Source organism: Ranitomeya imitator, chromosome 6, assembly GCF_032444005.1.
Source record: "Ranitomeya imitator isolate aRanImi1 chromosome 6, aRanImi1.pri, whole genome shotgun sequence".
Classification (NCBI taxonomy): Eukaryota; Metazoa; Chordata; class Amphibia; order Anura; family Dendrobatidae; genus Ranitomeya; species Ranitomeya imitator.
Window position 1 is genome coordinate 180,507,714 of NC_091287.1, and position 14,037 is coordinate 180,521,750.

Sequence of the window (14,037 nt, forward strand, 5' to 3'; positions counted from 1 at the left end):
TCCGCTGGGCATTGGTCAGGTCTATCAGCCTGAAATTTTTGCAGCACCCGCCGCAAATCAGGGGAGATGGCAGACAAAATTACCCCCTCTTTGAGAATACCCACCGGCTCAGGCAAACCCGGAGAGTCGGGCACAAAACTCCTAGACAGGGCATCCGCCTTCACATTCTTAGAGCCCGGAAGGTACGAAACCACAAAGTCAAAACGGGAGAAAAACAGCGACCAACGAGCCTGTCTAGGATTCAACCGTTTGGCAGACTCGAGATAAGTCAAGTTCTTGTGATCAGTCAAGACCACCACGCGATGCTTAGCTCCTTCAAGCCAATGACGCCACTCCTCGAATGCCCACTTCATGGCCAGCAACTCTCGATTGCCAACATCATAATTACGCTCAGCAGGCGAAAACTTCCTGGAAAAGAAGGCACATGGTTTCATCACCGAGCCATCAGAACTTCTTTGCGACAAAACAGCCCCTGCTCCAATCTCAGAAGCATCAACCTCGACCTGGAACGGGAGCGAAACATCTGGCTGGCACAACACAGGGGCAGAAGAAAAACGACCCTTCAACTCCTGAAAAGCTTCCACAGCAGCAGAAGACCAATTGGCCACATCAGCACCCTTCTTGGTTAAATCAGTCAACGGTTTAGCAATACTAGAAAAATTATTGATGAAGCGACGATATAAATTAGCAAATCCCAGGAACTTTTGCAGACTCTTCAGAGATGTCGGCTGAGTCCAATCATAAATGGCCTGAACTTTAACAGGGTCCATCTCGATAGTAGAAGGGAAAAAAATGAAACCCAAAAATGAAACCTTCTGAACACCAAAGAGACACTTTGACCCCTTCACAAACAAAGAATTCGCACGCAGGACCTGGAACACCATTCTAACATGCTTCACGTGAGATTCCCAATCATCCGAGAAGACCAAAATATCATCCAAGTATACAATCAGGAATTTATCCAGGTACTCTCGGAAGATGTCATGCATAAAGGACTGAAATACTGATGGAGCATTGGAAAGCCCGAATGGCATAACCAGGTACTCAAAATGGCCCTCGGGCGTATTAAATGCTGTTTTCCATTCATCGCCCCGTTTAATACGCACAACCAACTAGCCCCCTTAATCCGAGCAAACAAATCAGACAGCAGCGGCAAGGGGTACTGAAATTTGACTGTGATTTTATTTAGAAGGCGGTAATCAATACAAGGTCTCAACGAACCATCCTTCTTGGCCACAAAAAAGAACCCTGCTCCCAATGGCGACGACGACGGGCGAATATGACCTTTCTCCAAGGATTCCTTTACGTAACTCCGCATAGCGGCGTGCTCAGGCACAGACAAATTAAACAGTCGACCTTTAGGAAACTTACTACCAGGAATCAAATCGATAGCACAATCGCAATCCCTATGCGGAGGTAGGGCACTGGACTTGGGCTCATCAAATACATCCTGGTAATCTGACAAGAACTCTGGGACCTCAGAAGGGGTGGATGATGAAATAAACAGAAATGGAACATCACCATGTACCCCCTGACAACCCCAGCTGGATACAGACATAGATTTCCAATCCAATACTGGGTTATGGACTTTTAGCCATGGCAACCCCAACACGACCACATCATGCAGATTATGCAACATCAAAAAGCGAATATCCTCCTGATGCGCAGGAGCCATGCACATGGTCAATTGGGTCCAGTACTGAGGCTTATTCTTGGCCAAAGGCGTAGCATCAATTCCTCTCAATGGAATAGGATACTGCAAGGGCTCCAAGAAAAACCCACAGCGCCTAGCAAACTCCAAGTCCATCAAATTCAGGGCAGCGCCTGAATCCACAAATGCCATGACAGAATAGGATGACAAAGAGCAGATCAAAGTATCGGACAAAAGAAATTTAGACTGTACCGTACCAATGGTGGCAGACCTAGCGAACCGCTTAGTGCGCTTAGGACAATCGGAGATAGCATGAGTGGAATCACCACAGTAAAAACACAGCCCATTCCGACGTCTGTGTTCTTGCCGTTCAGCTCTGGTCAAAGTCCTATCACATTGCATAGGCTCAGGTTTATGCTCAGATAATACCGCCAAATGGTGCACAGTTTTACGCTCACGTAAGCGTCGATCGATCTGAATGGCCAAAGACATAGACTCATTCAGACCAGCAGGCATAGGAAATCCCACCATGACATCCTTAAGGGCTTCAGAGAGACCCTTTCTGAAAATTGCTGCCAGCGCACATTCATTCCATTGAGTGAGCACAGACCACTTCCTAAACTTCTGACAATATATCTCTACCTCATCCTGACCCTGACACAGAGCCAGCAAATTTTTCTCTGCCTGATCCACTGAATTAGGTTCATCATACAGCAATCCGAGCGCCAGAAAAAACGCATCAATATCACATAATGCAGGATCTCCTGGTGCAAGGGAAAATGCCCAGTCTTGAGGGTCGCCACGTAATAAAGAAATAATAATCTTAACTTGTTGAACTGGGTCACCAGAGGAGCGGGGTTTCAAAGCCAGAAATAGTTTACAATTATTTTTAAAACTCAGAAACTTAGCTCTATCTCCAGAAAACAAATCAGGAATAGGAATTCTAGGTTCTAACATAGAATTCTGAACCACAAAGTCTTGAATATTTTGTACTCTTGCAGTGAGATGATCCACACAAGAAGACAGGCCTTTAATGTCCATCACTACACCTGTGTCCTGAACCACCCAAAAGTCTAGGGAAAAAGAAAGACAAAACACAGTGCAGAGAGAAAAAAAAATGGTCTCAGAACTTCTCTTTTCCCTCTATTGAGAAGCATTAGTACTTTGGGCCTCCAGTACTGTTATGAACTGGTGATTTAGAACCACAATGGACCTGGTGGTTAAGAGCACTGAAAATTACCTAATAGTTACTAATAACATAGGACGAGCTCTGAGACGTGGGAACTCTGCTGACCGCAATCCCTAATCCTATCACACAACACTAGAGGTAGCCGTGGAGCGCTCCTGACCAGACCTAGGCGCCTCGGGCACAGCCTGAGAAACTAGCTAGCCCTGAAGATAGAAAAATAAGCCTACCTTGCCTCAGAGAAATTCCCCAAAGGAAAAGGCAGCCCCCCACATATAATGACTGTGAGTAAAGATGAAAATACAAACACAGAGATTAAATAGATTTTAGCAAAGTGAGGCCCGACTTACTGAATAGACCGAGGATAGGAAAGATAGCTTTGCGGTCAGCACAAAAACCTACAAACAACCACGCAGAGGGTGCAAAAAGACCCTCCGCACCGACTAACGGTACGGAGGTGCTCCCTCTGCGTCCCAGAGCTTCCAGCAAGCAAGAAAAACCAATATAGCAAGCTGGACAGAAAAAATAGCAAACAAAAGAAACACAAGCAGAACTTAGCTTATGCAGGGCAGACAGGCCACAAGAACGATCCAGGAGAGAGCAAGACCAATACTGGAACATAGACTGGAGGCCAGGAACAAAGAACTAGGTGGAGTTAAATAGAGCAGCACCTAACGACTTAACCTCGTCACCTGAGGAAGGAAACTCAGAAGCCGCAGCCCCACTCACATCCACCAAAGGAAGCTCATGGACAAAACCAGCCGAAGTACCACTCATGACCACAGGAGGGAGCCTGACCACAGAATTCACAACAGTACCCCCCCCTTGAGGAGGGGTCACCGAACCCTCACCAGAGCCCCCAGGCCGACCAGGATGAGCCAAATGAAAGGCACGAACCAGATCGGCAGCATGAACATCAGAGGCAAAGACCCAGGAATTATAATTATCTTCCTGACCATAACCCTTCCACTTAACCAGGTACTGGAGTTTCCGTCTCGAAATACGAGAATCCAAAATCTTCTCCACTATATACTCCAACTCCCCCTCAACCAAAACCGGGGCAGGAGGATCAACGGATGGAACCACAGGTGCCACGTATCTCCGCAACAATGACCTATGGAATACATTATGGATGGAAAAAGAAGCTGGGAGGGTCAAACGAAAAGACACAGGATTAAGAACCTCAGAAATCCTATACGGACCAATGAAACGAGGCTTAAACTTAGGAGAGGAAACTTTCATAGGAATATAACGAGACGACAATCAAACCAAATCCCCAACACGAAGTCGGGGACCCACACAGCGCCTGCGGTTAGCGAAACGTTGAGCCTTCTCCTGGGACAATGTCAAATTGTCCACTACATGAGTCCAAATCTGCTGCAACCTATCCACCACAGTATCCACACCAGGACAGTCCGAAGACTCAACCTGCCCTGAAGAGAAACGAGGATGGAAACCAGAATTGCAGAAAAACGGCGAAACCAAAGTAGCCGAGCTGGCACGATTATTAAGGGCGAACTCAGCCAAAGGCAAAAAGGACACCCAATCATCCTGATCAGCAGAAACAAAACATCTCAGATATGTTTCCAAGGTCTAATTGGTTTGTTCAGTTTGGCCATTTGTCTGAGGATGGAAAGCCGAGGAAAAAGACAAATCAATGCCCATCCTAGCACAAAAGGCTCGCCAAAACCTCGAAACAAACTGGGAACCTCTGTCAGAAACGATGTTCTCTGGAATGCCATGTAAACGAACCACATGCTGGAAAAACAATGGCACCAAAGGAAGGCAATTTAGACAAGGGTACCAAATGGACCATCTTAGAGAAGCGATCACAAACCACCCAAATGACCGACATCTTTTGAGAGACGGGGAGATCCGAAATAAAATCCATAGAGATATGTGTCCAGGGCCTCTTCGGGACCGGCAAGGGCAAAAGCAACCCACTGGCACGAGAACAGCAGGGCTTAGCCCGAGCACAAATCCCACAGGACTGCACAAACGAACGCACATCCCGCGACAGAGACGGCCACCAAAAGGATCTAGCCACCAAATCTCTGGTACCAAAGATTCCAGGATGACCAGCCAACACCGAACAATGAACCTCAGAGATAACTCTACTCGTCCATTTATCAGGGACAAACAGTTTCTCCGCTGGGCATTGGTCAGGTCTATCAGCCTGAAATTTTTGCAGCACCCACCGCAAATCAGGGGAGATGGCAGACAAAATTACCCCCTCTTTGAGAATACCCACCGGCTCAGGCAAACCCGGAGAGTCGGGCACAAAACTCCTAGACAGGGCATCCGCCTTCACATTCTTAGAGCCCGGAAGGTACGAAACCACAAAGTCAAAACGGGAGAAAAACAGCGACCAACGAGCCTGTCTAGGATTCAACCGTTTGGCAGACTCGAGATAAGTCAAGTTCTTGTGATCAGTCAAGACCACCACGCGATGCTTAGCTCCTTCAAGCCAATGACGCCACTCCTCGAATGCCCACTTCATGGCCAGCAACTCTCGATTGCCAACATCATAATTACGCTCAGCAGGCGAAAACTTCCTGGAAAAGAAGGCACATGGTTTCATCACCGAGCCATCAGAACTTCTTTGCGACAAAACAGCCCCTGCTCCAATCTCAGAAGCATCAACCTCGACCTGGAACGGGAGCGAAACATCTGGCTGGCACAACACAGGGGCAGAAGAAAAACGACCCTTCAACTCCTGAAAAGCTTCCACAGCAGCAGAAGACCAATTGGCCACATCAGCACCCTTCTTGGTTAAATCAGTCAACGGTTTAGCAATACTAGAAAAATTATTGATGAAGCGACGATATAAATTAGCAAATCCCAGGAACTTTTGCAGACTCTTCAGAGATGTCGGCTGAGTCCAATCATAAATGGCCTGAACTTTAACAGGGTCCATCTCGATAGTAGAAGGGAAAAAAATGAAACCCAAAAATGAAACCTTCTGAACACCAAAGAGACACTTTGACCCCTTCACAAACAAAGAATTCGCACGCAGGACCTGGAACACCATTCTAACATGCTTCACGTGAGATTCCCAATCATCCGAGAAGACCAAAATATCATCCAAGTATACAATCAGGAATTTATCCAGGTACTCTCGGAAGATGTCATGCATAAAGGACTGAAATACTGATGGAGCATTGGAAAGCCCGAATGGCATAACCAGGTACTCAAAATGGCCCTCGGGCGTATTAAATGCTGTTTTCCATTCATCGCCCCGTTTAATACGCACAACCAACTAGCCCCCTTAATCCGAGCAAACAAATCAGACAGCAGCGGCAAGGGGTACTGAAATTTGACTGTGATTTTATTTAGAAGGCGGTAATCAATACAAGGTCTCAACGAACCATCCTTCTTGGCCACAAAAAAGAACCCTGCTCCCAATGGCGACGACGACGGGCGAATATGACCTTTCTCCAAGGATTCCTTTACGTAACTCCGCATAGCGGCGTGCTCAGGCACAGACAAATTAAACAGTCGACCTTTAGGAAACTTACTACCAGGAATCAAATCGATAGCACAATCGCAATCCCTATGCGGAGGTAGGGCACTGGACTTGGGCTCATCAAATACATCCTGGTAATCTGACAAGAACTCTGGGACCTCAGAAGGGGTGGATGATGAAATAAACAGAAATGGAACATCACCATGTACCCCCTGACAACCCCAGCTGGATACAGACATAGATTTCCAATCCAATACTGGGTTATGGACTTTTAGCCATGGCAACCCCAACACGACCACATCATGCAGATTATGCAACATCAAAAAGCGAATATCCTCCTGATGCGCAGGAGCCATGCACATGGTCAATTGGGTCCAGTACTGAGGCTTATTCTTGGCCAAAGGCGTAGCATCAATTCCTCTCAATGGAATAGGATACTGCAAGGGCTCCAAGAAAAACCCACAGCGCCTAGCAAACTCCAAGTCCATCAAATTCAGGGCAGCGCCTGAATCCACAAATGCCATGACAGAATAGGATGACAAAGAGCAGATCAAAGTATCGGACAAAAGAAATTTAGACTGTACCGTACCAATGGTGGCAGACCTAGCGAACCGCTTAGTGCGCTTAGGACAATCGGAGATAGCATGAGTGGAATCACCACAGTAAAAACACAGCCCATTCCGACGTCTGTGTTCTTGCCGTTCAGCTCTGGTCAAAGTCCTATCACATTGCATAGGCTCAGGTTTATGCTCAGATAATACCGCCAAATGGTGCACAGTTTTACGCTCACGTAAGCGTCGATCGATCTGAATGGCCAAAGACATAGACTCATTCAGACCAGCAGGCATAGGAAATCCCACCATGACATCCTTAAGGGCTTCAGAGAGACCCTTTCTGAAAATTGCTGCCAGCGCACATTCATTCCATTGAGTGAGCACAGACCACTTCCTAAACTTCTGACAATATATCTCTACCTCATCCTGACCCTGACACAGAGCCAGCAAATTTTTCTCTGCCTGATCCACTGAATTAGGTTCATCATACAGCAATCCGAGCGCCAGAAAAAACGCATCAATATCACATAATGCAGGATCTCCTGGTGCAAGGGAAAATGCCCAGTCTTGAGGGTCGCCACGTAATAAAGAAATAATAATCTTAACTTGTTGAACTGGGTCACCAGAGGAGCGGGGTTTCAAAGCCAGAAATAGTTTACAATTATTTTTAAAACTCAGAAACTTAGCTCTATCTCCAGAAAACAAATCAGGAATAGGAATTCTAGGTTCTAACATAGAATTCTGAACCACAAAGTCTTGAATATTTTGTACTCTTGCAGTGAGATGATCCACACAAGAAGACAGGCCTTTAATGTCCATCACTACACCTGTGTCCTGAACCACCCAAAAGTCTAGGGAAAAAGAAAGACAAAACACAGTGCAGAGAGAAAAAAAAATGGTCTCAGAACTTCTCTTTTCCCTCTATTGAGAAGCATTAGTACTTTGGGCCTCCAGTACTGTTATGAACTGGTGATTTAGAACCACAATGGACCTGGTGGTTAAGAGCACTGAAAATTACCTAATAGTTACTAATAACATAGGACGAGCTCTGAGACGTGGGAACTCTGCTGACCGCAATCCCTAATCCTATCACACAACACTAGAGGTAGCCGTGGAGCGCTCCTGACCAGACCTAGGCGCCTCGGGCACAGCCTGAGAAACTAGCTAGCCCTGAAGATAGAAAAATAAGCCTACCTTGCCTCAGAGAAATTCCCCAAAGGAAAAGGCAGCCCCCCACATATAATGACTGTGAGTAAAGATGAAAATACAAACACAGAGATTAAATAGATTTTAGCAAAGTGAGGCCCGACTTACTGAATAGACCGAGGATAGGAAAGATAGCTTTGCGGTCAGCACAAAAACCTACAAACAACCACGCAGAGGGTGCAAAAAGACCCTCCGCACCGACTAACGGTACGGAGGTGCTCCCTCTGCGTCCCAGAGCTTCCAGCAAGCAAGAAAAACCAATATAGCAAGCTGGACAGAAAAAATAGCAAACAAAAGAAACACAAGCAGAACTTAGCTTATGCAGGGCAGACAGGCCACAAGAACGATCCAGGAGAGAGCAAGACCAATACTGGAACATAGACTGGAGGCCAGGAACAAAGAACTAGGTGGAGTTAAATAGAGCAGCACCTAACGACTTAACCTCGTCACCTGAGGAAGGAAACTCAGAAGCCGCAGCCCCACTCACATCCACCAAAGGAAGCTCATGGACAAAACCAGCCGAAGTACCACTCATGACCACAGGAGGGAACCTGACCACAGAATTCACAACAGAACAAGTCAACAGCGGGAGAAGAATTGGTTTTATTTTTTTCTGCTGTTCATAATGCGGTATAAGTGGGTAGATATCTTTACTCTTTGGGTCGGTGCGATTACAGCAATACCAAATTGTTACAGTTTTTTTTCTGTTTGGCTGCTGTCACACATTAAAAGCTGTTTTTTTTTCAAAAACAAGTATTCGCATCTCCATATTTTCTTAGCTATAATTTTTACATATTTCGACTGACAGTCATGTGAGGGCTTGCTTTTGCAGGACGAGTTGCCGTTTTTATTGGCATTGTTGAGCACACATTTGTTGATCCCTTTCTATTGCATTGCCTTATATCTATATGTGGTGACAAGTACGTTGTGGTGATCAGTACGTTGTGGTGATCAGTACATTGTGGTGACCAGTACGTTGTGGTGAGCAATAAGTTGTGCCCAGCTCGTGCTTCTGGAGACACACACCCGTAAATTAGGCGGACTTATCACTACACAAATGCCAAGCATATGGATGCTAAATGCGGTTTAGACACACTGGTGCTTAGAAGGGAGGGGGGCATTTGGATTTGGGAGGAGAGGGGGGGGGGTCTAGTTTTTCTGGAGAACATTTTACATTACATTTGGGATCACATTTATCCAGAGCTCTGCATTTACATTACATTTGGGATCACATTTATCCAGAGCTCTGCGCTGAGCACTTACATGGGGGCTGACATCTAAATCTCCGAGTGATGTGATTCAGATGAGACCCCTGAGGTATCCATTCACTACAATGCGGCAGCAGAGTTACACTGGACTTCATCTGGCCTCTGTTCAGTGATGTCCTTCTTTAAAAAGTTGCACAAAACTAGTCGAACGCGCTTTTATGCAAACTTATAAAGACGGACACTACCAGATCATAGGCAGCACACATCGTCCACATCTGCCTCATTATAGGGAATCTTCTGCCGGAGGTTCCATCTGAATCAAGTATTTCAGAGAGTTACATGGAAACCCCGGTTGTAAGAGCTCAGCACAGAGAGCAGGATAAATGTTAGCTGAGCCTTACTGCGTTCTTTGTGAGGCAAAATGAAAAAATCAACAGCAGGTGAAGAATTTGTTTTATTTTTTACGCCGTTCTTAGAGCAGTATAAGTGATAAGATGACTTTATTCTTTGGGTCGGCGTGATTACAGCGATACCAGATTTATATTTTTTATGTTTGGCAGCTGTCACACACTGAAAGACATTTTAATAAAAAAGGTTTTGAATAGCCATATTCAGAGAGTTATGATTTTTCTACGAATTATGCAAACTGTCATGTGAGGGCTTGTTTCTTGCGCGACGAGTTACCGTAACTTTTTTATTTGGTAGCATTTTTCAGGCACATAACATTTTTTAATTGCTTTCTATTCCAATTTGTGAGAGGCAGAATTAACAGAAACCAGCAATTCAAGAATTGTTTTTTTTTTTATGCCGTTCACCATGGTAGAATTGATAAAGCAGTTTTACTCTTTGGGTCAGTACTATTTCAGCAATACCACATTTACCGTATTTTATGGACTATAAGATGCACCAAACTATATGACGCACAACAAATTTTGGGAAGAAAAATAGGGAAAAATTTTTTTTTAAAATGATTGTGTATCTTAGAATCCCATTTTACGGTAGCTTACTGGGGGATCGGCTGCAGTGGAGCGGGGTCACAGGAGGCAGGGTCGCTGCTTCAAGAGGCAGGTCACAGGAGTAGGGCTATGCTGCAGGCCCCAGGCTTGGAGGGGGCGCTGGCGCTGTACGCTCTCCTAGGATGTCGGCACTGAGCGGAGTCGCCTTTCCCATTAATTTGCAAAAAAGAAAAAAAAAAGAAAAGAGCATAAACCGCACATCCCAAAATCATACGTTGATCTAAAGCCGCTAGGCAAAAATTAATATAACTGAATATGAGGTTTTCAGTTTAACATTCTGATCAGACTGTATGAAGCCCACTGCCCCTTCACGGCAAACCTCGTAGTGGGTCCTATCGCCCTAACGGAGCGGAGCCGTGCGGCGCCCACCGCCACAGCGGCCATGCACCAGCAGGGCGGATGGCCTGTTGCCCCACAGCACCCATGCTGCAAGACTGAGTCCCCAAGACTCCAGACCGCGCCGCCCCACCAGCACAAAGCCACAGCAACAATGGCCGCCACACAGCACCAACACCAAAATGAAAGGAGCACTTAAACTCACCTTCCTACAGCTCTTCAGTGAGAGCCAAAATGGGCTAGACCCCTTACTTTGCAGTCTCCTGCTAATTAAAATCACCTGAGCCAAATGGGAGGAGTGCTGGTCCAAGAAGAAGCATGCTTTGCAAAAAGTTTGGGACAAAGTGCGTCTTATAATCCGAAAAATATGGTTTATCATTTTTTTTATGTTTAGCCGCTTTTATATAATAAAAAAACATTTTCTTTTGTGTGTAAAAAAAACTTTTTGCATTGCTATATTATTTCTCCGCTGATGGAGCTGTATGTCGGCTTGCTCTTTGTGGAATAAGATGACGTTTTCAGCTGTACCATTTTTTTCCATTCGACTTTTTGGTCACAATTTAGTCATTACACTTTTTATTCACCAGTGTGATGAAAATGTATATTTTTTTTTCCTTTTTTTAAATTTTTTTTCACAGTGTTCACTGATGGGGTTAACTTGTGGGACAGTTTTATAATGCAGGTCGTTACAAACGTGGCGATACCAAATAGGAAGTACTTTGTTTATTTTTTGTCGTTACATAAATATAACTATTTATTGGTATATTTTTTAACTCTTGTTTACTTAGTCTTTAACTTTCATTACTCTGATTGCTGCTATAATGCATTGCAATGCATCATAGCTGTCAGTGTTGCACTGACAGAAGCCGGATACCATGTTCCTGGCATGATCTAACAAGGCCATCACCATCGGGCCCTCGCGATGAAATCTCTAGGGCACAGATAGGAAGAAAGAGGGAGTCCACTAGGTGTTGCAATCGATATACATCACAGTATTCGTGGGGTTAAATGGCCTGGGGCGGTGCAGACACTGCTCCTGGCAGTGACTGTTGGGTCTCGGCTGCTGCTTACACTGAGCTCCTGGTGGCGATCGTGCGGGAACTACTCCTGTGCCCACACGATCACCATGACGCGAGTTTACTTCATAGGTCACGAAACCCTTCCCTACCATGACGCAAACCTACGTGAAAAGGGTTAAGGATGTGTGACATATCTAATTTTCTGTTTGGTTCACAGTTCAGTTTTATGTTCAATTAGTTTTATTACTCAATATTCAAATCACAAATAACACTACAGTCAACCAAATATAATATGATCAATTAAGTCATGCAGGATTAACAAAGCTTGTAATGGTTCAAAGTTTTAGACACCAACATCAATGATGCAAATTTAAATGAAGGTGACTGTGTATATGAAGTGCCGAGCCCTATTGTGACAATGAGCCAGGTGTCTACTGTTACAAAATATATACGGTAGGTATGGGAGATTAAAAAAGTGTTAAGAAATTATCCTGGCTACCAGAGACACAAAATTAAAACAAACAAACAAACCCTGGCAGTAAAAAGGGTTAAAGGTGCCAAATAGTAAACAGGATTACAACGTAATGTATTAATCATTTTACCTGGAATAATCACAGAAAACTTCCAAAGTGTGCGTGTCAAGCAATAGGCCACACCAGCGGAACAAGGAACGGGATGGTAACTGCTCTACTGTTGAGCACTCTGGAATGTCATCAATGGGGAAATTGACAACGGTCTTGTCAAGGCTTATAGAACAGCCATACTCAGGAATGCCTGCAGCAAGAGTTCTTAAAAGGATGAAAGCAAAACATTACTACATTTGCTTCTGTAAACACAAACCAATCCTTTTTAATTTTAGGAATTTGTTAACAGTGGAAACAATGCAAATGATAATTATTTTAACATTAAAAAGGCTTAATTACGCTTTCTGTTTCTAGCATTGACCTCATCCAACCTTGCCCGTGACCTGTGGATGATGGACTGAAGGACAGGAGGAATACAGATTCGAAAGATTTCTACAGGATACCAGCTTAAGGGACCATGGCCCTAGCTGGAGGAATACAGATCTGAACCATTGACTATCATTGAACACATGGAAAAGTTTGGAGAAGCCAGGTTGGGACAATCAGGTCACCTGGCCACGTACCTCAATAGACTGTTAGTTCTTAAGCTTGTTTCCTCCTCTCTGTGGGTGCCCATCAAGAGATGGATGCCACTGGTGGGGGTAGTTGGCCGTGGAAGCCCCGAAGTCGCAGCTGTCCTAAACTCAGTGAGCCAGCAGAAAGGTGAGTCTCTGTAATTTGCATCTTTTGTACTTGCTGGGACTGTTCTATATGTTATTGTCTGTTTGTGATTCAATAAGGTATTGCCACACTGTTTTACCCTCACCCTGTGTTATAGGAGTAGTGTTCTGCGTGGGCATTCAGTGGGTTGAGCCCTGATCCATGCAGTCTTTCTAAAGACAACCGGGCCAGTGGACGAGAGCACCCACTGTTCCTAGTGTCACCACAACAAGTAAATCACAAACTACCAATGAATACAAATCTCTGATCTAGAAAAACTAAATGAATGATAGTGATATAACTAGGTGTAAACAAACGGAACCGTTGCCAGGTGACAGGTGTGATACCCAACATTGGAGAGTAAGCGCATTCGTGCCTCTACAGACTTGGATAACTTTAAAGGGAACCTGTCATGTCATTTGTAGCATCTAAAGTGTCCCCAGTGCGTTGTTAGTGATACAATGTGCATCACCAACATGTTTTTATCATTAAAATCGTCGCTGTAATCCTTAGCAAAAAGCACTTTATGTAGTTATATCGTACCTGCTCATTTAGTCATAGTGGGTTGCTTCATTTTATTCAGTCGCGGTTGTCGCCACCCACACAATTTGAATTAGGTTTCTGGGTTTGAGCTGACATCACTTGAAATTCTGCGCTTGCGCGGTGCGTATTGGGTTGCCGCGCTTGTGCAGTGTGAATTGGGGAGCTGCACTTGCGCATGTGCCGGAGCCAGTGAAGCTGGAAACTATTCACAGCTTCAATGCACATACACGGGGATCACTCATCATGGTGCATGCGCGGCTCGCCGATCAACAATGCCAAAGGGCTGCTCCTCAATACACACAGCGCAAATGTGGGATTTCAAGTGACGACGGCGCAAACTCGGGAACATAGTTCAAACTGAGGCACACTCCAATGGCTAAACGAGCAGGTAAGATAACTATACAAAGTGCTTTTTGCTAAGGATTACAGTGGCGATTTTAATAAAAAAAACTTTTAACTGATGCACACTGCATCACTAACAACGCACTGGGGACACTGTAGATGCTACAAAAGACACGACAGATTACCTTTAACGAAAACCAGGCTGCAGATTTTTACACTAAAGATAT

The 14,037-nt window shown here is 44.9% G+C and overlaps 1 protein-coding gene across 4 annotated transcripts in view; it reads right to left on the minus strand.

Moving 5' to 3' along the window:
* TERT (telomerase reverse transcriptase) overlaps nucleotides 1–14,037 on the minus strand; it is a 196,190-nt gene that overhangs the window by 76,813 nt on the left and 105,340 nt on the right. For all 4 annotated transcript variants that reach the window (XR_011314016.1, XM_069730358.1, XM_069730357.1 and 1 more), the window contains exon 11: nucleotides 12,245–12,430. Coding sequence is in view for 3 of the 4 variants with exons in the window: in XM_069730358.1 (XP_069586459.1) it covers nucleotides 12,245–12,430 (186 nt within the window). In the remaining variant the exon portion in view is untranslated. The remainder of the gene's footprint in view (nucleotides 1–12,244; nucleotides 12,431–14,037) is intronic.